At 41.7% G+C, this 27,451-nt stretch overlaps 1 protein-coding gene across 1 annotated transcript in view; it reads left to right on the top strand.

Annotated features, from left to right (window-relative positions):
- The window catches only part of PTPRG (protein tyrosine phosphatase receptor type G), a 401,938-nt gene that overhangs the window by 273,304 nt on the left and 101,183 nt on the right, over window positions 1–27,451 (top strand). The window contains exon 6 of the mRNA XM_086755857.1: window positions 17,983–18,049. Within this exon, the coding sequence (XP_086611983.1) occupies window positions 17,983–18,049 (67 nt within the window). The remainder of the gene's footprint in view (window positions 1–17,982; window positions 18,050–27,451) is intronic.

Consider the following 27,451-nt stretch of genomic DNA (forward strand, 5'->3'; position numbering starts at 1 on the left):
CGTGCTGCTGGGCTCAAGAAACAAGGACTGTTAGTGAGGTGAGTTGCACTGAAGAAACACTAGCCCTTTCACCTGTGGGGTTCTTTTACCAAATAATCTTCAACTAAATCTCCAAATTTTCTGTCCATTGACAACAGCACTTATACGCACCTTTGCTGCTGGTGTCGCTGTGCAGAGCCTGGGCTCCTGGTGGTCCCTCATTTCCAGTCCCATACAAACACAAGCAAAGTTTCTTTTGATTTGCAGGATACCATGGATTCAGGCTTTCTCATTCACGTGGTTGTACGTTTGTCATGGCTCATCCACGAGAAATAGCCCATGTGGCTAAGTCTAGGACTGCAGAGGTGTTCACGCAGCAGCCTGAACATCCCGAGCAAGTGTACTTGGAGGAATGAGGCACAAATGCGTGAGCGAAAGGGGGGCTGGATTTGAAGGCAGACAGACTGACAGGGCGGCTGAAACAGATCGTTCTTGGAAGCAAACACATCGTTCCGCTTCTGCTTTCCTGTGTTCTGCCAAGAGGCATTTGCAGTCTCTAGATCATGATGGCTGCAACCTGCTGTGTTGAAACTTTTCTATCCACAGGCTGACTGTGCTGTGCAGAAAGATAATCTACCTTATGTGCACTTATCTTCTTCAGTGCCCAAGCAATCGTCTTCCTTTCTCTTCTTCTCTTCAGCTCTATCAGCTTATTCATGGTATTTTCCAATAAGGCAAGGAAACCAGATTTTATGACAGCTGATGTCCAAAATGCAATACTTTCCCTTAAAGCCTTTTTGTTAGGTTGAGTTTTAAAGGATATGGGCTGCACAGAGAGCAATGTCACACAGTTCTTTTTACAGTGCAGAGTGAAGTACTGGAATGCACAGAGAGTCTTTGACTTCTGTTTTGTTTTTCATCTCAGATATAGCTAGAGAAATGCAACTCGAAAGTGTATGAAAAAAACTCTGATTGAACATAAAAATTAGGTGCTTTTTTTTTTTTTAATCCCAAATGCACTCTAAATGCTTTCTTAACTGCAAAGTCTGAGATCGTAACTCAGAACTTGGGCTCTTGCTTCTCTGGTTTGGATGCAGTAGCGAGGAGGGTGGCTAACAGTGGTGATGGGTTATCGGGTGACTTTTGCTTTTTGTGATGAATCAGTCTGTTGCTCCAATTTATTTAATGGAAATATCACAGTTATTGATGCTAGGAAGGAACTGTAAACTTTCTTGCTGTTAAGAGGACTTGGGCTCCAGAGTTGTGCAATGCTATGAACTTGAAAAATGCTCTCTGTATATTTTATGGGGTCTCTCCTCAATATCTTGAGCTATCTGTCGTAACCATTAATAAGAGCTGGTTGTGTGTGTTGCATGGGGAATAGATCTCTGTGCTCTTCTAGTTTAAGTTCATTTGAATGTCAAGATCACTATCTTTCAGTTTACAGCGTTGTAAATGTTTTCAACTTGCAGCTTTTTTGCTTTCCCAATGCTTCTAATTGATTAATGTATTGCGATTAATCCCAAGTGTGATGCCATTATTAGCTTGCTCCATTAAATTACATACCAATTTGTTAGCCTTACTTCTCATAATTGTCCCCTTATATTTTAGTGTTTTTATTTGAATAACCTACCCTAAGAACTTGATCAGCATGCATTTGTGTATTCTTTTGCCTTCTTTTCCTTCCTCTCACCCTTGATGTTCAAAAGTGGAGTCAGTTTAGGAATATTTATAGTGTCTAATGTCAGCATCTTAAACACAGTAATTTACTTCTCTGTGATTTAAAAATATCCAGTCTTAAAAAAAAAAATAATCACTTTTGTAGCCATGCCATAAAAATTTTTAAAATGATAGAAAAATGTCTTGCAGTTTTCATTACCAGACTCCTGAAAATGACACTTAGATGTCTAATATGTAAAAATTACAGTCGTCAGTCTATAATCTCACCCCCTCTGTGGTTCAGGAAGATTGATACTCAGGAAGTCTGCTGATTAATAACCATTAGACTAAAAAAACAAATTAGTTCTCTAACTACAGTAATGCTTTTTGCATTTCATTCTGGTGTGCTTTGTTGATGCATCACTTTGTCACTTTATTGAACATCACAAAGCAGAGCTGGATGCCGTCAGAGCTGGCCCAGTGTGGAGGGACACCCAGCCACTGCCCAGGCTCCTCTCACTTCCCTGTTGTCTGCTTTAGGGGGGAACAGCAGCCCCTTACAGAGCCTCTCTTTGTGCCTTTGAGCATTGAGAAGCTGTTGAACGTAGCTTGTTTTCTTTGTTGCAAGTACCTTTTTCTCCTCTCTGTGAGAGCAACAACTGCTTCATCCCCATCCTTCTTACGTGTTCCAAATCTGGTGCATTTTGACTTGACCTTTTTTGTTTAAGAAAAAGAGAAGAGAGAGAGAAGCTGGAAATAAAGCATCTATTTTTTGCTCTCCAAGTCTTCAGAGAGTTTTGCTAGACTTGGTCTTAGATATAGAATCAAAGGAGACGTGAAGCTGTACGTTCATCTCTTTGCCTTTCTCCTCTCTCCCAAACACAGCAGCTGCCTCTGATAAATCCCTATTTTCTCCCTGTTGTTAAACATCCAGCCTGGATTCTAGGAAGATCATTTTTTATGCCTGCCTGCCTACCTCTTCTTAAAATCTAATTCAATTTCTTTCTCTGCAAAAACTATCCTCTGTAGCCATCCAGGACTAATACCCCATTTGTCTCTCAGAGGACTGATGAGGTATATCACATGCGGTTTACATTCGTGGGATGTAGATGGAGAAATCTAACATTTCAATCGGGAAACTCCGGCTCTCCAGCCACATGGTGCCCAGTTCTGCAGGATGTTGCACAGGATTTGTGTACCGCTAAGAAAAATTGCACTTGTTTTCATCCTCTGTATTTTCCATGAAACTGCAGAGTCTTCATATGTCTCTGGCTACCAGTTAGTGTTACAGCACGTTTTAAGTGAAGGTGAGCACAGGAGTTATTCATAAATGATTGCTTGGTTTCACTTTGTACCATAAAAGAGAAATTGGTTGTAAAGTCTGAATATATAAAATAGATGGGTAAAACTGGGGCTTCCTTTGCCTTTAGATCTTCTGGCTTAGATGAAAAACTTATTAAATTTAAGCTGTTCTGGCTGAAGAATTATTACTGTAGTTCTCAGATAGAACAGAGCCAAGTTTCTCCCAGTATTGGCAATAATAAACAATGCAAGCTTCAGACAGAATTTCCTGGGTAGCATACCAAATGTTCTAGAAAACCTTCTCGGACAGCAGCTAATACATTTTTAATACAAATAAAACATAATTCTTTAGTCTTGTTTCAGTTTGATCCCCAAGGTAGAAAAAGTATACTGACTATGCATAATTTATGTATTTGTTTAAAGTGTTTACCCAGATACTCCATTCACAAAGTCTCTTTTTGTTAATAGGTTGCTGGGAGATGTGAGAGTCACTTAGGGCTGCCTTGTACAAATAAATGGAACATGTCATCTTTGTACAATCAGTGAGGTGGTTATGTGGCCATCCTAATTCTGCCTTCGTATGTGATGTGAAAGCATGGAAGCTTGCAAGGCAGCGAAGAGGAGGGGTTGGGAGCAGAGGGTGCTGCCCACACCTTTTGGGGACAGCATGGACTGGTGTCAGGCTGGTGTGTCCATGTGAGCACCATCCCAGTTAGTACCAGTGATAGGTGTGGTTTCCTGTCTAATTCCCATACATCACACATGATGCAAAGCAAGCACACAGCAAATATCCCTCGGTAATGTAATTATAATCTACCCTAAATTACTGTAAATTCAATGTTACAAGTTACTGCCGGGGGATTGAGTTGTTGTTGGTTTTTGTCATCTGTAGTTTCTGTGCTGCAGGACAACTGTGGGAGAGAGGGTTTTCTGAGCCGGTGGTTTTCTTTCCAGAGGTCAAAGAAAGGCAATGGAAGTAAATCAGAGCATAGTCTGGTCCCTTTCTTTGTGTCTTTGTATAGGGGTAGACATTTGTATGTATGGCTGATGGCATAACTGATAATGCTGATGGTGTATCACCCCCCAAAATAATTCTGTAGCCGAGATGGCGGCTTGCCCAGAGCAATCCTTGTATCTGATGTTTTACCTCCTGTGAATCTAAATCAGAAATCTTTGAGTTCATAGGATGGAGATGAGGCTACGTAAACGTGGGAACCCTTTGTGCAGTATAATTTTAGTAGCTTTCAGACGTATCTTATACATCAGAGGTTCTCTGAAAAGCACACTAATCTGTCTGAAGTGATGAGTCTGAAATGAGCTAAATGGTCCCAGTTTGGGTAATATTGAACTCCCCTTTGTTTTAAGTTCAGGTGCGCTTGTATCAGAGTTCCCCGAACAAAACCAGCAAAGAAGCTAGGATGTGCTTTTATGCACGTTAAGCTCTGCTAGCGATAGATGAGAGTCAAGAATGCCAATCACCATCTTATTCTATGCCAAAAAACTGAAATATCTGTTAAATAAAGATTACTTAAATCTGTTCACAGCACCTCTGAACAGTGATTTTTTTTTTCAGAGGCTTGCAAGATGGAGCAGGATTTTTCCTATGCGCTTACGGTGTTCGCAACTGTTTCACAGCTCTGGGAGCACCGGGAAGCCAAGGGAGAGCTGCCTGGCCGATACCATCAGAAAAGTATTTAGCTGCTGATTGTAACCGTAGCATTTCTGCACATCAGAAATGCATTGTGATGGAGTCATTATCAAGAGTAAAGAGACTCTCTGAAAGAAGGTATTGGTTTTTGCAACATCAGTACTGTATCAAATGAAGCCTAACTGGAGATTTGGCAAACTGTGCTTTATGAGTAAAATAAAATTATGTACCACATTAGAAAGTAGCTTGGTTATTAGAAAGCTCAGTCTTGCTTCTGATAAAATGGATTTTTTCAGCATAAAATTCATCTTTACTTGCTGCAAGAATATTGCAGAAACAGATTAACTTTGGATCTTAGTGTATTTTATGTGTCTCGTTATTTTAAGGCTGTAAATATATTACCTGCTCTGTAAGCTTCACTTAAGTTACTGCTTTCTGGGTTTCTCAAGAAGTAGGATCATGTTATGCAGGAATCAGGATGATTGAATTAAATCGCCGCTTTTGATATTTATTTTCCCTCCAGTTCATACCACCAAATCAATATTTTAAAAGAGCTGTATGGGTAAGCGTTGATTAGAAAGCAAAGCTCCATAACCCTAACAGCTAAGCTAGTAATTTTTCTGGTGTATTTTTTTCTGTGCTTTGTATGGCATTATGCGCATGCCCGTGTATTAGAAGCAGTCAGTATAAAATTATTTTCTGACTTTTTCCTCCCCCCTGCCTACCTTGCCACCTGGCAAACCTTCTTTATCATATCTAGTTCCTATAAAAACATCTAACAATTTGAAATGCTCTTGTGTGAAACATGATTAGACTACATCAATCACTTTTCAAAGTGTTCATTTTGTATTCTAAACTGCTAAAAACACATGCCTTTATATCCTGCTGCATTTTGTGGAAGGCAGGAGCAGGCAGACAGTTGCCCATCTTGGGCAAACCAGTCTGCAGTGTTCTCCTAAAGAGCACACCAGTCAAATTAAAGTTTAGATTAACGTTCTGGAATTTTCTCCTCTTGCCAACTCATTACCAGTGATATGGCTAAGCAAACTGTTGCCTTCTGCTGTTCCAGATATCTACAAAGATTTATTATATTTCAGCTAATAAGCTTACCTTCTCTAATAGCACGCGGCCCACCCCACCTTATGGGTAGACTTCTCTCTTCTCATAACTTGGGCAGAGAATTAAAGGCCATGAGTAAAGCTGGCTTTTCAACCTGTCTAGGTAGAGCTGTTTGCTGGTCCCTGTGTTGTGGATGGAAACATCCATCATTTCTGAGTCTGAACTCGCTCACTATCCAGACCTGCTCCGCGCTACCCGCAGGTGGATGCCGATACCTCTCTGTGGACAGATGGAGGCGGGAGAGGGGAGCGATGCCCGGGCAGGTGGCACTACCCCAGTGTGCTGCGGGGCCATGTGGGTTCTCGGGTTGTGGAGAAACTTGGTCTGTGGATGCAGTACAGCTGGCTGCTACCACACCTGTCTAATAGAGCTGCTGAAAGGCTATATAAATTCCTGCTGAGCTATGGAGATTATCTCTGTCAGCTGTTCTTGTGTCAGAAGCAATTTTTTTTAATGCTACATTTATGTCGTAAGTACCCAGCCTATGCCTGCTTTTTAGGAAGTACCCTCTTTCTTCCTTCATTAGTGCATCTGAGGCATTTAACTAGTGTCTTATGCCTAAAAATAGATATATTTTTTTATGCCTTCCTTATTGTGCAATATATTAAAATGTTTCCTGCTCCTCTTAATCTGAGTGTAGCTAGAGCTGCAAATGCAGGTGTGTCCTACCAGCCTGCTGGGGTTACAGGCTGGTCTGCAGAGAACATGGGATGCTATGGCATCAAGCTTTCAGCACTGGTGCTTGTTGCCATTAGCTCTGAAAACCCTCTCATCCTCACAGCCACCATTGCAGTGCTCCTTGTATGCATGTTACAGCTGGGCTGGAATTCAAGCTGTTGGGCAGCAGACATTTTGGGGAGAGTTGTCTGTGCAACTTGGCCGTGAACGTGTCCCTCTGTGCCAGCCCGCTGAGGATCAGCCTTACAGGGCATCGGCTTTTTACCTCGCTCCATACCAGCTCAAGCTTTTGGCAGCAAAAAGCCTAACACAGGCTGTGGTGGCAGTTACAGGTGGGCAGGTGAGGGTGGTGCCATCAAAGCCCCTTGCAGCCTGGCAGGTTTTGAGAAGAGAAGTAAGAAACTTTCCTAGAGGTGGATACCAAAGCTGAAGTTGTGGCAAAGGGTGTACCAGGAGCCTGGATGGTCAAGCTGACTGACCACAGTCATAACCAGTCTACATTTTCTTTGGGCACCTAGGAGTTAAAGTGCTGGAGTGTGAACAGGAGAGGCTAAAAAGAAGGAAGTAAACACCTCAAATTAATAGGCAGGTTCTCTGGCAAACAGATTCGGAGTGTGTGTGAGAGGAGCAGAGGCAGAAGACTCTTCCTGAGAGCATTCCTGTGTGCACCCACCTGCAGGAAGCATCTTCACTGCTCTGGGTCAGACTAGACTTGTTCAAAGAGCACCGTTTGTTCTAACCATGTTTCAAGTTTTGTTTTAAATCGTATTCAGTTGCATTTTATTTCTTCTCTTGTACCTTTCCCTGAGATTTTGAGATTCTGGCAATTTTGAAGTTACATCCTGTGTAGGAGGAGGGCTTCCTGACCAGAGACAGAGCTTGAAAACCGCCTCCATAGATGGGTCACGCTCCACAGGAGCACCGGAAAGCTCTAAGAAGCCCGTGGAGCGGAGACATGAAGGCTAGAGCATCCTGAGGAGTTCTGTGGCTTTAAGACTATCACCTACTCACAGTGATTGAATAGCATTCACTTTGCCACTGCTGAAATGTAGAACATCTTGAAACAAGCGTATATGTCATGTTAGTTTTTTGTATTTGTGTTTCAAGAGGAAGAGACTGCTGCCACAAACTGAATGTTTCCCAGGCTTTTAATGCACTTGTATTCCAAGTGCTTTTTTGCTGCAGAATAATTTCCCCATTTCCTCTAAACACAAGCCATGATACTTGTTTGAGATGTTTTTGTAAGGAACTGACTGAGTTATTGGGTCATTCTAACCAAGTGAAAAATAAACAGCTTGACATATGATCCTCACTGTTGTGTGTAGTGTTACACCAGGTGAGACAGCGGGGTTTGAGCTGTGCTTTTGTTGCTGCAGGAACTTGAGTAGCTTGGAAGCAGCTGAGAAGAAGATTGCAGGCCACATCCTGCCGCTCTTAACTCAGCGGCTTGAAGGAGATTGAGATGAGGACTGCCTCGTCTCACCTGCTTCTTGGAGCTTTATTGCAGTGACTGCCCTGCTGCTGGCACCCACCCTGGCTGGAGGACCTGGCTTTTGGTGCACCTGCACTTCACGCTTACCAGCTATGGAGTCCTCGGCAGTGCTGCAGCTGGTGGTCTTGGCACCCTGTCTGCTTGTCGGTGTCCAGGTTTCCCCAGGATGAGCCCACTCGCCACCCTTAGTAGCCGGGCTACTTCTTTTCCCTGTCTCCATGAAAGACATCTGGGTGGGGGTGGAAGGGCACAGGGACTTACTTGGTGAAGGAAGAGGCAGGGGCTGGAGAGGAGGAGGTGGCAGGGATGTGCAAGGGGGTGTATGGAGCGGTTTGGGAAGAGAGGATGCTGTAGCGTTGGAGGAGACAGAAACAGCTCACTGGGTGGGAAGAGAGAGTGAGGAGGATGTGGCAGGTGGGTGATGGAAGAGGGAGGCGACTCAGAAATGAGAGCGGAGGCAGAAGCGAGGAAACTGAGGATTAGCTGGTGCTTTCTGCCTTAGGTGCCGTGAGCACTGAACTGTGCTAGTTCATAGCATTTTGCAAAGCTGCACATGCCTGCAAGAACTTAAATGACACTGAAAATTTACAAAAGATAAGTAAAAATTGAAGAACTTACTTGAAAAAGAATTGCAAATACAAAACTGTATCATAGTTGACAGACTTTTCCTCTTGTGCCAGAAAGCTATTAATGAACACCACTGGTCTAATGTTGGGTTCTTGTGCCACAAAGATGCCTTGAAGCCTGAGAGCCTTCCCAGCCCATGGGTGCTACATTAGACAGGGGGAATTTGCTGTAGCGGAAATTCCTGCAGCAGTTTCAGTAGGTCAGTTCGTGTCAACCTCTTTATAAAAGAGGTAAACCGAATGGCAACCAAACGACATTGGAGTTTGATGTTTCAAAGCAGGAGATAAGAAAAATCTGCCCTACAACAATTTGTTTTCACTGGATTCCTAATTTAATTGTGAACTGAGGTGTGGTTGTCTTTGGGGAAGTGGCTGTGTGACTTAATTGACATTTCTGCATCCTTTGTGTTTGTGACTCATAGATGCTGGCTTGAGTCATCTCATACTGGCGGGCTGGAGGGAGCTGCTGCTGTTGTGGGGAAGTGAGCCGAGGGCAATGCTAGGAGAGAAAGAAAAAATGAATATTTTTCATGTAGAATGAATGAAAGATGCTGGGAAGCTGAGACAGCTCCTTTTCTTCATTTTAAAGGGGTGATTGTTGTGACCTCTCTCACCAAAATCCTTTGTGTTGGCTGGAAGAGAGGGAAAAGGCTGGAAATCCCTGCTCCATCCTAGGTGAGCTTAGCTGGAGCAATTAAATTACAAACCCCTGCAAAATGCTGGTGTTCCAGGTGCCCACCTGAGCTGTTCCCTTCCACCCTTTGCATTTTGCCGAGCACATTTTCTTGTTTAGCCACCAGATTTCATTGTTTTATTTAAAAGAAAAAAAAAAAAGCTGAAGATATTATTTTCTCAGTTACACATGTTTGTACCATATTCAAGCAGAAGAAAATGAACCATTCTTGGTTTAGCAGTTTTGAGTTTAGCCTCTCCAAATGTGTGAAGCTATGTATCAAAGAGTGGGTGCAGTAGGGTGATCTGGCTGTAGTGCTCGTTATATTTTTTTCATTACACTATTTCACTTTCTTCCTTACTTAGGTCAAAATGGTTATTTTTACCTAAAAACTCCCATAAATTGAGGAGATTGTGGAAACTCTAAAAGAGACCAAACTCCCTTTTTTTTTTTTTTTTTTTGAACTCAGATGGTGAGAACAGTTTATAACTGATGGCAGTTTTTATAAAATAGCCTCCATCCTGATAAAATGTTACCCCCTGGTGTGTCATTTTTCCAGCTGAACTGCTGGTAGGATTGAGAGATCTTGCACACTGCTGCTTAAATAAGTAGACTACATGCTCTATGAAGAAATCATATTATTTTCTCAAAGGAGAACAAGTAGGCTCAGTGCACCAAAATTGCTTTAAATAAACTTGCAGCTACTCTAGCCTTCTTTTGCGCAGCTGCAGATGGTTCAGTCTATCAATCAAGCTTTCCCAGCTCTGAGAATCTGCCGCTGTAGCTGTCTCTCCTCTGTGTTGCAATTACATTTTTGTCCTTTACAGAGCTTTGTAGCTTAGATATTCTATTGCTACTAATCAGATTGTGCTTTTGGGCTGCAGATACGTTTTGGTTTTCCTCAGATATATGTGTATTAAGATCTTTCAGCAATTTGCTAATTGAATGTGCTATTCACTTGCAGTAAATTAGCTTCATCGTGCTTTCAAAGTGCAAGAATACTTTGGGGAGATTAATGCCTGGCTTATCAATGGATTGAGTCAGAGTCTGGGCAAACGAGTGGTTTACAAAAAGAAAGGAAAATACATTGCTGGCTGTTTCTTACCATCCTGGTGGTTGCAAATCTTGTGATAGTGAATGGAGGTAATGCTGCGAGGGAGAGGCTGCAAAGTCTTCCTCAGCCCAGTGCGCTGATCAGTCAGCTGCCAGCAAGTGTACAATACACAATCAGTGCTTCCATCCGCTAACAAAGAAACTCGGTGTGCACAAACACAATGTGCTCTCAGCTGAGTTATTAAGCAGTACTTAACTCTACCTCTGAGTTTCATGCTCTTGCTTTCTTTGAGACAGTCTCTTACATTAGCATGTTGCCTTGCGTGCTGGTGCAAATCCTGTTGTCTGTTCTTCTGAGGTAGCCTATGCTGTCCCTTTGCTCTTTTTATGACACTGTATTTCAGCAAACCTTTGATCTAAAGGTGGCTATTTACGCTTCTTGTATTTTCAAGCATCCCTACTGGACAGAACGCAACTGGAAGCTGCTGATCTATAACCTGGTTTGTCCCATCCTTGTCCCAGGATGCCTGTAACTAATGGGTCCAGAGGCAGCAGGTACAAAATGAATGAGGGGTGAGCTAAGGTGGAAAGGAGCTGTGGTTGCAAGCAGCTGCATTGCATTCTACCAAAGGTGAGGGGCGCCCAGCACACCTGACCCCAGACTCAGTTCAGTAGCTTTGAAAACCATTTTGGACTTTAAGAAAAAGGGGAAAAAAAAGGGGGGGAAAAATGCATTTACTCTTTGGCTCTGCTAGTTAATATCTCACTGTAGCTACCCTCCAAAGCTGTGATGAAGTATGAAGTTAATACATCACTAGCAAGCTTTCAGTCAGAATGATATATTATTCAAAGTGGAATTAGCTAGAAGGATCAATGTGCACCCATTACTCTGTTTAAAATAATCACTGGAAGACTCATTAACTTTTTTTTCCCCCCTCTTTTCAAACAACATAGTGAATGAGACATCTAGGAACATCCCCTCCACCAGCGTATGCACTGCTATGACTTCGTGTATTTTCATTCATAGCAGTGTTCTTAACACCTGAAGGCCAAAACCCAGATTTAACTCAACAGAATTTGCCTTCAAATCACTGAACCTGAAACCAGTTGCTGTAGGCAAAGGCAAACTCTGCTCTAATGCACATTTTTTAAAAAAATCAAAGTTCATGGCAGTATCTGTGTGAAATAGTGCGTGTGCCAGCATAAGGTCCCATGTCACATCTTGCCTGGGTACCTGTTATTCTCTCTGATTTTACACATGAGCAGCAACTTGAAGTACTAAGGGGGCTGTTTCCATTTCTTGTTTTCCTTTACAAATATATTCTACATTTGGGCAGTCCATTCATTACATGGCAAATGCTTTCTGTCTCCCAGCTCACCTCTGTCTGGCTGCGGGCTCTTGGCTAGATTTGTTCCTTTGCATCGCCTCGTATAGGAGATGTGCAATTATAGCATATATGGGGGAGATGGAAGAAAATATCATCTGTGGAGGAGCAGGGATATATCATTCTTGGATCATTTAGTGCTTGTGAAAAACAGAACCAAATCTAGCTTATCATTGTGTTAGGAGGTCTGTAGGCATTTTCTTGCCTTCACAGATAGCTCAGTGTGCTGTAGTGTTGACCAGTACCCCTTCTCACCCGTCGGTTCTTCAGTTCTCCTGAAAAGGTCCAAATAAGTATTTCCTACTGTATTTCAAAGCAAAGCACATGTAAACTTTTCATATCTGTTCATCCACATTCCAGATCTGGCTGAAATCTTTCACTTCCTTTTATTCAGAAATGTTTGAAAAATGAGGTATTTATCCACAACCAGCTTTTACATTGTGGACTTCAAAAGGGAGAGAAGAGAGCGGTGAGACAATAGGCTTTGTGCTAAGCAAAAGGGTGCATACCACAAAGCCAGGATGTGTGTCCTTTCACAATGCTGCAGACCAATGCAGGGTTAAAGCATCATCGTTCAGAAGGCTTAGGAGTAGGACCTGCCCAGGCTGTAAGCTAGCTCTAAAACAATTTGGCCCCAAAGACACGAATTTGAAGAGTTTCACGAGCAATATGCCAAGTACTTTTCCCTCTGCTGAGAAAAGTATGTTTCTTTTTATTATGATTATCTTGGATTCTTTGAAATGCTGTTGCTGTGATGTTAAAATACGTATTATGTGGCATAATGTTTGCATTAATGGGATTCTTCTCATTTCTGTTCTAATGAAGTGAAAATCAGGTCCTTTCCTGTAGAGATTGAGGACTGGCATCTGTCCAACACCACTGAGCTGATAAGAGAGTAAATTGTTTAACCATGATGATTGTCCTGAAACCCTACAGGACAATCTAATCTCTGCAACCTAGTTAATTTATAATAGTTTTCTTTTTCTTCTTAGTTGTTTGTACAGAGTGTTTGGAGACTTGAGTATTTGGCTGGCGAGCTGTAGATGTTAACCGTAAGCTGAATGGGAGCTGAAGGCGCGTGGTTGGGGGAATATTACCCCTGACTTCCACCATTGTAATTGAAAGTAGGATTTGACACATTGGCATCTCTCTGTGTCAGCCACTGTCACTGGCTTCAGCTGCCACGGTTAAGTATGTAGTCATTCATCCTTGGCAGACACCGTCCTTTCCAGTGCAAGAGGATGGTCTCTGGATGTTAATGCCGCGGCACTCTGGGAGCAGCTGGCTATATCGAATTCAGGGCATGCAGATTGTCTTGGCCATTTTACTTAGCAGATGGATGAGGCTTGATAGATTGAAGATTTAGTTTCCAAGTCAAGGGCCAAATGTTGCAGTGGGAGAGAAAAGTAAATTATATCACTATTCGGAGGGGAAAGGCTCAGGTACTGCATTACAAAATTGTTGCCATTCATTTTCCTCTGACTTGCACAAAATGCATGTCATTTTGCCTTTCAATATAGCCGACTGTGGCATTCTCCTTCGTTTTGAGATGCTTTGCAATACTGTCTGTGAGCTCATTTAATGAGCTTGAAAGCAGTTGCTGCAAATTTATGACAGTTTAATAAGTCTAAATGCCAGAATTTTTTTTTTAAGGTGGAAAAGGGAGAAATTTGTATTTTGTATCCCTCCGAATAGGTAGATTTTCTTCTGTTCTTTTCTCCCCACACTCTTTTCTTCTATTTAAACCTGTATTTTAAAGGTAAGTGTATTCCTTACCCCTGAGCTGTTCAAGCTACTTTTCACAAGATGACTGGTACCAATGATGTTTAGTGAGCTTTGTGATGCTTCCCCCAGCCCTTTCCATGTTGGCTGGGGAGAGGATAACCTGGCTGCTGGGGAGGCTGCCCAGAGGAATGGGAAATGGGGGGAGTCTGGCCCTTTGGGCAGGGGTCTTGAAGGTAAGATCTGGTGTTGCTGTGGAGTTTCTAACTGCTTCAATGTCTGTTTAGAGGTTCCCCTATTTTTCTGGTTTTATTTGTTATTTTTCCTAAAAGAGTCATTGTAAGCTCAAAATTTTTGCCCGAGACCTTTTTTTGTTTCTGCTTTATAGCACTGTTTCCAGCAGAAAGAGAAGTCATGGTTTATTTACATGACTTCAGCATATGATTTGAATTATATAGCATGTGGTATAAATTTTAACACTTTACAACTCTGCTGATTTTTGTAAAATCAGAGATTTCAGGAGGTTCTGATAAAATAATCAGACAAGCAGTAAGTTTTGGCTGCTCAATGTACAATGTATGATAGAGAATGGGAACTGGCTGGGTTCTTTTTAACTCACTAGGACATGGTGATCTTAGTACTGCTGTAACACGGAGGCTTTCTATAGATTAGTACCTTGCCCAGTAAAGTCTGGTTTTGCATGTTGTGGTTTGGTGCCCGTACTAGCATGATCAGCCTGGCTGCAGTGGTGTCTGTCCTCTCACCATACTCCTGCTCTGCTCCTTCGCTGGAACTTTCCTCTTTGGAGTATTCATAACGTTATTGTGAGAAGGTGCTTAGCTCCCTGGCCGCCTCCTGCCATGTCGACTCTGAGGGTAAGGCTGTAGGAACAGCACTTTTGAGCAAGGGAACAAGAAGTTGTGCTGTTGAAAGGTGTTAACGCTGTTGTCAATAGAGTTCATGACTGATCAACCTTGTTGTTCACTGAGGAATGAATCATTTCTCAGTCCCCACATTAGATGCAGGAGCTGTAAGTAAATGCAGCCTGTCTAGGGTAATGATTTCCACCGTGACTTCACTTGAAGAACATCTCTGTTTTATGACTGCAGAATGGGGTCACTTGTGCATTATCTCTTCCTACATTGCAAGTGCTTGTTTTATTCATTGCAGTAACATCAAGCCATTCGTTCTACATGGAATGGCATGTGCATCAAGTATCGAAGTCACCCAAAGGGTATGATAAACAAAGAGATTTTGCTTCCTCATGTCATGTTCATCCCATATTTACCCTATGGTGAGAGCTCTGTTAGCACAGGAAACTGCTTAATGATAGCTTTGTGTTTATTCTTCCCTTGCGCTTAGCATGATGGTTACCTATTTATTTCTGCTGAAGAGGATTACAGGCATTTTTCAATTATAAATGATGCACGCAAGCATTATTTATCCTGTTTACTGCAGACCTATAGAGTGTTAGTCAGCCTTGAGCAAAAGCATCTTGTTCAGGAAACAACATTTGTAGCAGTGGTACTGTGGGTATTTTAGGGCAATTTCAGGATGGTTTTCCATCTGTCCCATTAATACTTGCTGTGCAGCATGCTCAGGACCAGCAGCATAGCAGGTTTGTGCTTGTGTGTGAAATTCCTGTGCTTGAGAAATTTTCATTCGTGATGTTTCTTCTCTGTTAGCCTTTTGAGCGAGGTGGAAGGAAAAGCAAAGCTTTGCACAGCTTTGGCAGGCATGTGTTGGATTTTTGTCCATTTTTTGTTTCTGCATTTTTTGACCTTCTTTTCTTTTAAGTATCAACTGTTGTCAGAGACAGGATTCTTGTAAGGGTGAATCTCTGATCTCAACCAGCATGGTAGCTCCAGGCCAGTTAAACCAGAGACATACAGCAATGGGGATAGAACTTGACATTTTGGGTTTCAGAAACCTCCTTTTCTCTATGAACACGGACAGAAAAAGGATACAGAGAAGTGACAGGAAAAAAAGGAGGAAATTCAAGGTGGCTTTTTTTTTTTTGAGAACTTGAAGAAAAAAAGATGTAAGAAAAGTTTTGCTCTGAAGCCTGAACCATTCCACAAAATGAGAAAACTTTTGAGCACTTTTCTAATGGTCTTGCCAAGATCCTGAAACAGTTGTAGTGAGAACAGTGTGTGAGTATAAGGAAAAAAAGGGAAAAGCGTCCGGAAGGAAAAGAAGACTGTATCCAATACAGGTCTGAACTGACATCTCTGCAAGTGTTACTTGTTTGCATGTGATTTTTAAAGAAACATGAGATCCCGCTCCCCATACCCTCGGAGAAAACATGATTGTAGATGTATGGAGCATTTCTTTCCAGTCCCCAAAGAAATGAGGTGACTGTTGATTTCATGCTATTGAAGAACACGGCACATTTGCAGAATATGCTATCCAAAAGGTAGCATGGCTGGGTCTGTACAGGCATACCACCTCAGCAGACTAAAGGGACGCTGCCAAGGCTGAGATTCAGAATTGATCTACTTTGACAGAAAATCCCAAAAGGAAGAGTTTTAACCTTTAGGATTCTTTCCATCTATTTGCTTTCATCAAACTGATTGCAACTGTCACCAGAAATAAAAACAAAGCAAACAAAATAAAACTCTTTGCAACTTATGGTTAAGCGGCAATAAGTAAAACATTGCTCAAATCCAGTGCAAGTTTTTCTTACAGTCTTGTCCTAAATTGCTGGTAGCTTTTTTTTAGTGTTGGGAGGGGTGTTAGTGGTAGCCATGGCTTGGAGAAACCTGAATAAATGGAAAAGACGCAGGAATGTGTCTTGCAACAGCTCTGCGTTTTTAGTGTTTACTGTTGATTTGCCAGAAGCCAGACAGGACCTACAAAGTGGGTCATTGGGTTCAGTGTACTGTGATTATTACTGATACAGAATCCAAAGTGTACAGAGCACCCCTTTGGGCATATAAAAGTTCATGCTTCAAAGAGCTTACAGCCTTCAGGGCTAATAATATTATTGCCAGTAACATCTAAGCTGTATATATTTCAAAGCTGCTGTTGCTGCTTTCATAATTTTATTGTGTACCTTGCCCTACCTGATCGTTGCAAGTTCTGGAGTACTGTGATGAGAAAAGGATCTTCAAATTTCATTTAAAACACCAAACCAAAACAAAACATTTTGTCTCTAGACAGGAGCACGAAAATGTGTCCTGCGCACAACAGAGTAGTTCAAAGGCCAAATAAACAGAAAAAAGAAAGGCGGCTTGTTGTGGGTTTTTCCAATGCAATTGGCTAAGAAGATAATAAGGTTTCTACAATTCCTAATTAGTCATGGGGAGGAAGGACGACAAGAAACACGCTTGTGCTTCTTAAACTTGGGCTAGTAGATCCAAGTTCTCTCCAGAGGCCATTAGAATTTGTGATTTTGTTACAATAATGCATTTTTTGGATGGGCTGCAGACAATGGTGTCCTCTTCCCAAGAATGCACTCTAAGCTGGTTTTGCGCTCCATGTAACAGTGTGTTCTGTGTTTGGCAGAAGATCTTCTCTGAGGGATTTCTTCTTCTGTCTTCACTCCTTTCCTCAGAGGTTAATACATGGCCATAAAGGGATTAAACTCTTGTTTGTCCTCATGACATTGAGATCACGGGCAGGCAACAAAGTACAGAGCTCTTTTGCACTCACTGTGTTTGCCCATTGGGAGCAGTCCATCCAAAAATGATCAACACTGCTCAGGCTTCTGATACTGGGTGGCGGGGGGGGGACACGGGACGAAAAGTACCACATGAATGAGGTACATGGCAGTATTTATTTCCCAAAAGTAAATTGGCAAGTGTCTTAAATAACAGAACACATTCACAGAAATTGTGAGTTATTCCTTCAATACCTCTGAAGAGGCAAAAGGTTAAAAAAAAAAAATTGTATTACTGGTTGTAAATTCCTTGGCTATGTAACAAGTAAGCGACTGAAGTGATGGGTTTAATTTGTAAGTTGTGGAGCTCAGCAGGGTTAATCCTTCCTGCTGCCTTCCCCTCCTCTCTCTGGTGCTGGGTCTCACCGTTGCAGAGGACATGGGGGATGGCTGGGTGATAGAAGAAATACTGCAGGGTACCAGTTTTTGGTCTGGCATTACAGGCAATTCCATTGTCAAAAATCCTCTCACAAATTCTTTTTTTTTCCCTCTCCCATGTCTAAGTGACACTAAATCAAATAAATGTAGAAACACAAATAGTAAAGAGATGCCAAGGCCCAACTCTGTTACGGCTGAAACAGCTCCAGCTTCACTGATATCAGTGACAGAACCAGGTTTATTCCCCTCAGTAAGGGATGGACTGGTCTGAGATAACTTCTGTTTATCGCAGCAGTTTTCCTCTATGAAAGTGGAAGTAGGTGGAGAAAGATCACCTTTCTTTTTTTAGGCTTTGCTGGGGTGATAATACAGCTAATGTTTTAATGAATTCAGAGGATGCTTTCTTTTGATTTAACCTTCCTTACTTTATTTTATTACGCCATGTATCTTTGACATTTGGTGAAGAACCATTGTAAATGTGAGAACTAAGCAGCTTGTTAGACATCTTTTTTTTTTTTTTTTTTTTTTCCTTTTTAGAAGATTAAACTGAAACTGTTCTGCCTGATGCCAGAATAGATGTAACCAATCCTGTATCCTTTGCATGTAGGTCAGTCAGAGGGACAATCCAGCACTGGATCCCATTATCCATGGGTTGAAGGGCGTCGTACATCACGGTAAGTAGCTGCTTAAACTTCCTTCTTGCTGGGAAGGGGAGAAGGGCAGGAATATTGTCCTTAAGGGATCAAGTCACCTCTGGAAGGACGCGGTGAGCCTGCACATTCCTCATTCATTGATGTTTAAGGGCATCACCGCCATTATTTGATTGGTAAAGATCGGAGTCATTTGTTACCTGAAAATGGGTTGGGGTTAACAGTAAACAATTTGTTTCTTTTCAGTCAGTGCTCTAGAATGCATAAGTTATCAATCAAAACCCACTACAATGTATCATTTGTATTAGTACTTCGAAGGCAGCGTTGATGCTTCACTCCTGCTATTTATCTTCTGTTTGCTCTAAAAATACTCCTCTCTGAAGTTTCTATTTGTTTATAAATTATTTGTCTTTCAAATTTAGGGAGCTGATAATGAAACAGAAAATTAACTATCTGTGAAAATTAATTAAACTTTGTGGCAGATGAACATCTTTCTAATGCTGACATAAATATGATCATTTGGCTGTTCTGACGCATATAAACCTATTATCCTTGAACGTATAGCAGGTACTGAAATAAATATTAATATATTTTATATTTTTATAACCAGTTTTTACTCAGGAATTTTCCTGAAACCTTATCACCAGTAATGCATCATTAGCAATGACATCAAGAAGCTCCAATTCCCAAAGTACTCTTGTCAGGTTTTAATATAATGATTTGTAAAGTTTTAATAATCTCATTGTAATTCGAAAGGCATCTGCTGGAATGGTGCTAGGTACTGTAATAAATCTCTGTCCCATCTATAGTGCTGTGATAAAACATCTTTGCACCTTTTCCGAGGATTGTCTTTAGACATTAGCTAGTGCTGCAGAGCTTAACAAACATTTTTTTTTTTTCTTGACTGCCAACCTAAAACTAGCTGGCAGTGTTAGATTAAAAGAAATAGGATTTTGGATTAATTGCTCTACTTTCAGAGTCATTTAACATTGCAACTGGGAACACCTGTAAATCCAATGAAAGTGAAAAATGGGGGTTAAATGATAACATACCATAAAGTCCTTCATTTAGAGAATTTTCCATAGGTTTTGCTGTTTATAAATTGCAGTGTTCTACTGTGAAATAAAAACAACACATTGAGCTGAAAAACTGTGTTGTTTTCCACAAAAATAGATGTTATTATCTAGCTCCCACTGGGTCACGAAACAGGCTAGCAAAAATAAAGCGAGGACGAGTTGGGCTGCAAGGATTTTTCAGTGGCAGAGTAATTTGACAATGATGTCAAGCTGCCATTTAACTGGACCAGAATCTCTTTTTAGCTTTGTTTTCTACCTGCCTTCTATTTCAAGACTCTTTACCCGCTGCGAGCGCGGCAGTGTTTTAGCCATCTCATTGGGGTTTTTTTCGGTGCCTCTCTTGCTCCTCACTGCTGCAGCCGAAATAGCCGCTAGCGGGTAATCATACCGGTGTCTCCTAACAGTGTTATTCTGTTCCCCAAAATAATTGTTTGGGTGGGATGTGACACGGTCCCGGGGTTGTGATTCCCTGACCACATAATGATTAGTCCATCTTGGTGCTGCCTACCCGCAGCAAAATCTGGGTGGATAAAAGGCGTTTATTTTTGTTTTGCTCACAATGCACAGAAGGCAGCTAGTGTTTCAAGTAAAGGAAATCACTTGATATATTTCAATAGCTTGTTTCCTTTTCAAAACATTCAGGAAGAAAAAGAGGAAAATCTTGCTTTCCTTCCTGTTTCAAAGGCCCTGATTAAAGGCCTTTTCTAAGGCTCTTTTGGTGGCTAGAGTAAGGGATTTCCTCCTACAAAGTAGTTGTTCAAAGAAATTGTTCTCTTTAAGTTAAATGTTGATGGAACGTTTCAGTGAAGAATTCTCATATCGTATCTCTCTTTTAATGTTATTATATAGCATAATAGTAAAGATGTGAGCTTTTATTCCAGACACCCTGATTTCTTTTCTTGATGTAGTTTACTTACATCTTCCATTAGCACATTTTTAGGAATTTATCTGAAAAGGTTCTTCCTGCCTTCCATTTGGCTGAATCCAACTGAGACCCCAAGGCAACGCAGACTTTTTGGACTGAAATACAGTGGAAAACTCTTGTGGTTTTTGGATAGAGTTGTTGGATCAAGCAGGGATCCAACAAAAGGAACTGGAGAAAGGCAAAATTGAAAAGTTAAGTTTCTTTGCATTTTGTAACATTTCCATCCCCACGTTATTTTTAGGTGGTCATCACAATACAAAGGCACAAGCCTATAACGTTGAAATCAAGAATACATGTGAATGCTGAGATAACCATTACTTTTAAATTAGGCTGAGTTTGTAAATCCTCTGCTGGCTGGAGAGATCAGCAGCCCCTCAGCTTTGCATCTCCCATGTGCCCCAACTCAGCATGCCTATTTAAGTAAGATTTCCTTGGTTTTCCATATCCCTGTGCCTCCAACTGACAAAGCATCCTTCCTGAGTTGTGCTGGACAGTCAATCTTTCCTCACAATCATTCAGTTTTCAAAGAGGAAATTACACACCCACACAAACACACTCTTCCCCATCCGCGTTTCTTCATTTGCCGTGTGTGGTACTAGAAGGCCTCGTCCTATATGAGGGCTCGCTCTATAGGGTACCCATGCTGGCCTGTCCCCCTGATGGTGACCGATCCAGTGACCCTCAGTTAGATGTAGTGATGATACTGATGAGCGCTGAACTGGTTTTTCATTTTTCTTGCATAGCTTTTTGTTTTTTTTCTGTGAAGTTCTTGTATTCCTACAGTGCCCTTCCAAGGGTAAGTGAACAATTTAAATGTCAGAAGGACTTTCTGTGGAAGTGAAAGCAATTTTTGCTTGAGATTTCGTCAGGGATTTGAATTACTTGCTAATTTGATGGAACATAAATAATTGTGCCCTTCACAGTGTCACCAGCTTAGTAACAATGATGGAGAAACGCACGCATAAAAATCAATACAGGCTTAGTCGCTATTCAGAGTTCACTTTGTTTCCTCATCTCCAGGCATAATTTTGTAGAATCTTAATGCCACATTAAGCTTAATTTTACATGAGCAACCATATAAAGTTTCTTAGCTGGAAGGAAAACCAGTGATGCACCAAACAGCCTAACAATGCTTGGATCAATGATAATGCTTTCGGATTTGCCCTGCATCTTCCTTCCGAACAGTACGTTCCCATCATGTCGATGCTCCCCAGCTCTCGTATCCGCCCTCGCAGAGCATTGTAAAGGCACGCGAATGCTGAGGAGGCTCTTTTCAGAGCTGTCAGATGCCTGTTGCTGATTTTAAAATTGCTTTTGGTTTTGTGCTCTGCCAAGGATTTGTCACACCTCCTGCCAGCGAGGTGCCTGCTATTCTCACTCCTGCTTTCCCTGCCGTGAAGCGCACGGCAAGTGTGCGTCTGCCGCGGAGCCCGCTGGGGACTGACAGCTGGGAGCGTGCAGCCCTCTCTCTGCAGAAGGGATGGAGTACGGGCAGGCGAGATAGGAATTTTCTGATGCCAGCTTGCCAATGTCTTTCAACTCTGACCACTGCAGGTCTTTTAGCTCCTCTTCAAATGCTCTTCTCATCACGAAAGCTGACAGGAAAGGTCTCCAGCAATGCTGGTGCTGGTGGGATGGTGCAAATCATTGAAGCTGGATCATTAGGTGAAGTAATAAAGTCACTAATGTCTGGCTGTACTTGCACCACACATAGCCCAGTCCTGGTGCTGCAAATCAGACTTTTCTGCCTCTGTTTTGCTGCTGGTGTGGTTGGCTGGGTGCCCTGCCCTGAGCCCCACTCTGCTCCTCGTCCTTCCTCGTGATGCTGAGGAGCACGGGGCAGGACAGAGCTGCTCTTGTGCAAGGGCTGGGGCAGCTCCTGAGGCCTCAGCGAGAATGACTGTGCTCTTGTGGGAATAGGGGAATGTGAAGTACCAAGTTATGTCTTATACAGTTCATTTGCATTAAAATGGCTACTGAAGCTTTTTTCTGCCACATGCTTCAGCAAGCTCTCAGAGGAGCACCTAGCAGGATGGAGTATTGCACAGAAACATTGCTTTTCCCCACCTCTGCTGTCTTTGCCTTGCCCTTTTTAGTACCGTTTTGTACTTAAGCCTCTTGGAGATGCCTTTTCCTTGTTCTTACCAGCTGCCTGAAAGGCATTGAAATGAGTCTCCTTCCCCGGTGTCAGTCTCGAGGGCAGTGCCCGGTGCTGGAGGCTGGACAGTATTTGTTCTCTCCCAGTTGGGCCCGGGTGCTCTTCCCAGTCCTGTTTCACTGTGCAGGCAAGTGGTGTCCGAGGGAGCAGCAGCCACTGGGGAATCTTTCACGGTGATGGAAACCATGTTTTGTCTCCCTGTCGCGTTCTCTGTGTCTGTCACCGAGAATCTACATGGATCAGCAGAAAATTATTAGCAGAGCACAAATAAATTACCAGAGCAGCAAAGCCTCTATTAATGTCACAAAAAATGGGGCTCTTATTCCCTTTCTTGTCAAAAGTGAGCACTGAAAATCAAAGTGCAGCCAGATCAAAAGCTTAGGTACAAAGTGAATCGATGGCATCTGTTGCTTGTTTGCAAACGTGGGGTGAGGGAAAGAGAAGAACCTTTGTTTATTTAAAAGGGAGTTTGGAAAAAAAATCTTGCTTTTTTCTTCTGCCTTTGTACTATTAAAATGTCATAACTTAAGCTCAGCATGGAGCAGAGCGTGATCTTGGGTCTCCCTTGAGATGGGCGAGGGGTGTTCAGGCAAGTGGGTGGTGACCACTGAAATTTGAGGGGCTGCTAGGGAGACCGTCTGAAAATACTGTGGAAATAGAATTGCTTTAATAATGAAAAATGATAGGGAATAAATATGTTGCACATCTCTGCAGTTGTCCTAGGCAAAAAGGCAGGGAATAACCTGTTAAAATAAATCAGCACTCAAAAGAAAGCAATCCAGACAGTGTTAGTTACCCTGTGGATCTATCACACCAGAAGGCATAATAACAAGAAAACACCATTAGCAGCATGACAGGTTTTTTCTTTTGTTTTTAACTTTAACCATAACACCACCTGACAAGCTGTTTGCTTTCTGCACCAAATATCCAGGGGTTGTAGAGAAGAAAGGCGGGGGAGAGGGGTGAGGGTGAGATGTGATACCGTGGGACCTCGGCTTTTAAAGTGAAACTTTGAAGAAAGCAGCAGCCCAATTTGGAACAAGGAAGGCCATCAAAGGGAAGGCAGCGCGATGTGTTAAGCTGAGAAGGAAATGCGGAGGAGCATTTCTTTTTCCTCAGGGATGATCTGGATATGTTCTTTTGTTTTCGGTGTTCACAGTCGGAGTAGCCGTGTGAAAGGGGCCAGGACACGATTGCTGTGGAGCGAAGGAGAGGAGGAGGGAAGTGGGAAATGAAGATGAGAGCAGAGGTGATAAGTTCACACCTTTATATAGGGCAGCTCTGTGCATAGCAGCAGGGGTCTGTATCATTTAAAAGAATACATGATGGAAGTGTTGGAAAGCTCTGGTCCTTCACCTGTCTGCTCTGCGGAAAGCAGTGCTGGTCACGGCTGAGTAGAGATCAGCGAGCTGACATAGAATTAATATATTGCACAGAAAAGCTAATTCGAACTAACAAAAAGAAGATTGCAGTTGTTAAAAGCTGAGAATTAAGGTTGATGGTGAACGTGAACAAAGCACCTGCAGGGGGAAGGAGCCGGGTGCTTTGCTGGGGGGTTTTGAGGATGTTTGATAAAACATCTCAGGTGATGAACTCTGAGACCGTGCGGTTTTGCTCTGGCTCTGCTGGTGCAGACGTGAACAGCCTGTGCTCCTCTGGCCTCCCCTGTCCCACTTTGCCATACCTCTGCCAGGATCCATCTCGCTCCAGGGGTCCTCTTCTCCTCTAAGCTCTTTGTCACCATTTCTTTTTCCTCCTACTGCTGGTGCCCATTCTGTATTTCTTAGTTTCTGTGTCCCTCCAGCTTTGTCTCCGCATGTACCTCTGCCTCCAGTTCAGTTTTTTGAAACCTGGAGAAGTCTCATCGCAGTCCAGAATGGCAACAGCCGCTCTGCCAAGCTCTGCAGCAGCAGTGCTTAAGCATTAAAGGGTCAGAATTATTTTTCACTTCTTTAACGAGTTAAGACCTCTCCTCACCAGCCAAACCTTTTCCTCCTAATCTGTTTTAAGAGAGGGAGTGAGAAAATTTAAGCTTGAGACCAACACCTGGCATGGAAATGTTCCACTTCAATTTTTTTTTTTTTTTTTGCATAGGAGACTTGCCTTTTTTTCTTTCCTCCTGTTTTTTGTACCACTCCCTGGCTGTCTCAGATTAAATTAGTCTGCAGGATTGTGTTACTATCTCATTCCCTTCCTCACTGCCATGCTGTGCTTTCTGTGTCCTTACGGTTCCTTACATTGTTCAGCAAAGGCTCTGTTTTTTAAAAAAAACAAATGAAAGTGAGAAAAATAATTGCACAATAAATGACAAGATTTACCCTGAGTACAGAGGACTGGCAGAAACTGCTCTTCATCCTGGATTTACACAGCAAGTACTCATCTGCTGATCTTTTTTGTTAAAGTAACATATAAAATTTGTAATCTCATCTGTAAATCACCACGTAAGCCTGGTCCCTGGCTCTGGTGTGCAGCCTGCTTTGTCTGGGGAGTTCTGACTCCAGGACCATGGTGTCCTTTTGATTTTTTTTTTTTAATGATTTTTTTTTTGTGCATATGTGTGTTTGCTTTTAAAATGTTTGAATGCAGAAGCTTTAGAATGACTTGGCTCGTTGTGGAAATGAAATTGGCAGTAACGTTGTTTAACAAATTTGGGACATTTTCAAAGCTCTTCATATTGGTATTGCAGATTTCAGTTACTCAAAGTGTAGCTGGGTAACGTTTCCACCTATCAGGCTTTGCACATACGTTAATTTTGGAAATAAGCTCATTTTAAGATATTGTTTTCAATGCAGCCAAGTTCCTGTTTTCTTACAGAAAAGCATGATGAAAGTCCCAAAGCATTCCAAGAGATATAAATGGACTTGGCATATAGTTATTTTCTTGTGATCTCCAATCCAAGTTCCTGTTAGATTTAAAAAGTGTTTTGATCACAGATAGTTGTGTGCTGTTTACCTGCTTATCTTGAGAAGCCTCTTACTCTGCAGTGATTTGATTAAAATTCAGATCTGTCTTTATCCAACGTTTTAGAGAATGTATTTTTAGCAAGTCAGTCCTTGAACTCAAAATATTGAACTGATGGCTCTTGCAATATACTATTTGTTGGCATCAGCTTGTGAAAAATGGGGTAGTTGGTGGAGATGCGCTTACTGGTATCTGGTTTAAGATCTAATTTTTTCCTCTGCTTGGAAAACTATTGTGCACAATTCAGTATTAGTTCACATCTAGTGGTGATGCCTTGACAAATAAAGGGTATAAATAGGTCAGCTTTTTAAAGCATGCCTGCATTGCTCTGGGTTAGGTTGCACAAAAAGTGGCCATTGGTCCCATGCGAAACAGTGGGGAGATTTACCAGCCCAAACAAGAATATACTGAGCGCTGCTTTTCACATTGCTTTTATGGGAGAGAGACATGAATGTTTGTATCAGAAGGCCAAATATGTCACTGACTGTTAATTCTTTTTTTTGTGAATGTAAGAGTTCAAATACAATAGTGCCTTTTTACGCTGTGGAACACTGTGTAGTTTAAATGTCACATTCCTTGCCTTAATTGTTAACAATCAATCTGTGTTACTTGTTAATTTTTCCTTTGGAAATATTAGCGCGAACACTTTTTTATAAGCCTTGGTGCTGTAAGCAAAGTATTGCTGCTTGTTAACTGTTGATAACACTGGGTGTACTGCACTAGCGGGGCATCTCGGTGGATATTTAGGGTGCTGCTCTCTTCTGCCTTCCCTGGGAACGGTGGCTGCCCCGGCACATTTAGCGGTGCTTTCCTGGAGGAATGCTCAAGGGTCAATGTTCAAGGGTCTGTCGTTAGGATCATGATCTCTAGGGCTCCGGTTTCCTGGTTAGTTGTTTTTTTCTGCTTGGGTGCCGAAGTGGGAGCAGGACAAGGAGCAGCAGAAGACACCACTTGTTCTTTCCCATTTCATAGGAATTATATATGTACACGTATGTATGTGTATATATATATATGTGTATAAAATATTCCTACCATATTTGGTGAATGCTCTTGCTTAGCTTGCAAATGATTCTCCTTACAGTTTTACCAGCAGTAATAACGACCGATTTAAGGTTGAACTTTTGAAAGTGGCATGACTTCAAAATCCCATTTTCAAAAAGGTTTCAGGCTCTTAGGAGCATGCCTTCATGGCATTTACTGTTTCTGTATGCTCTTGAAGGGTATGGGAGGTAGACTCCTAAATTTCTGAGTCCCTTTTTGTTTTAGCTTCAAATGAAGATCTGTTGGTGACTTTGGTTTCTAGAACTGCACCACGTATCTAGATGGAAGTGATATGAGTGAATGATCTGTTTTCAAAAGTGTTAGGTTATTAAAGCATAATCAATTGATTATCGTCTATTTTAGTTGTCATTTTAATCCAATTATATGTATTTTTTAATTTTAATCTTTGGAATTCATTAATGAAAACTTGCAGCGTTGCTTGTAGCCATGAAAAATTAGATCGAGTACACCCTGCCCTACTTAAACTGTGTATTAGCAAAGCTACTTTTTCCTCAAGAAATATTCTTTTTCACAGCTGACTCTGACTTTCCAAATGCTTAGGAAAAAACCCTCCCTAATTGATAACCAAAATTTAATCATAGTCGGATACTTCCAGTTTGCATTCAAATAAGGTATTTCTCTGTCTAAATAAGCTTCCCTTGGTTGATTATTCATATTGTAGTTCAAAATGTTTAAAAATGAAAGACAGAGTTGGATGAAATGTAGACTACTTAATACAGTGTGTATTTAATATAAAAGTCATGCATTATTCATTTTTGCAATTTGAATAACTTTGAATTTAGCATCCCTGTTCTTCATCTTTTCCTTTGATGAACAATTAATTATTAAAATATAATATTGTCAGCATATGGCACAAAAATCCTTGAAAGTGTAAAATGAGCTTCGTTCTCCTGCCGTCCTTTGATAAAGGGATACTCCATGTTCTCGGTTTCTCACAGAATGTTTGTCCAGCATCTTAAGTGATTCCATGGTTCTAAGTAAAAGGTTATAAAAGTTAAAAATAGTTAAATTGTTAATTTTAACTGAAACATTTTTTTCTTCAATACAAGAGGAAAGCTCTTTTCAAAATGTGCCACCTCTTCCCATCTATTTCATATGTAGTTGTTGGCTGTTTAGGCAGAGAGGATGTTTGCATGTTCAGATTCATAGCGGTCCACTGTGTGCTCAGCTTCCACACAGAGAGAGACAGTTTCTTAAATAGAAAACCCATGTAATTTCAGGACACATGTGAAGATGTATGTGTC

This window comes from Chlamydotis macqueenii, chromosome 10 (genome assembly GCF_036417535.1).
Source record: "Chlamydotis macqueenii isolate bChlMac1 chromosome 10, bChlMac1.mat, whole genome shotgun sequence".
Taxonomy (NCBI): Eukaryota; Metazoa; Chordata; class Aves; order Otidiformes; family Otididae; genus Chlamydotis; species Chlamydotis macqueenii.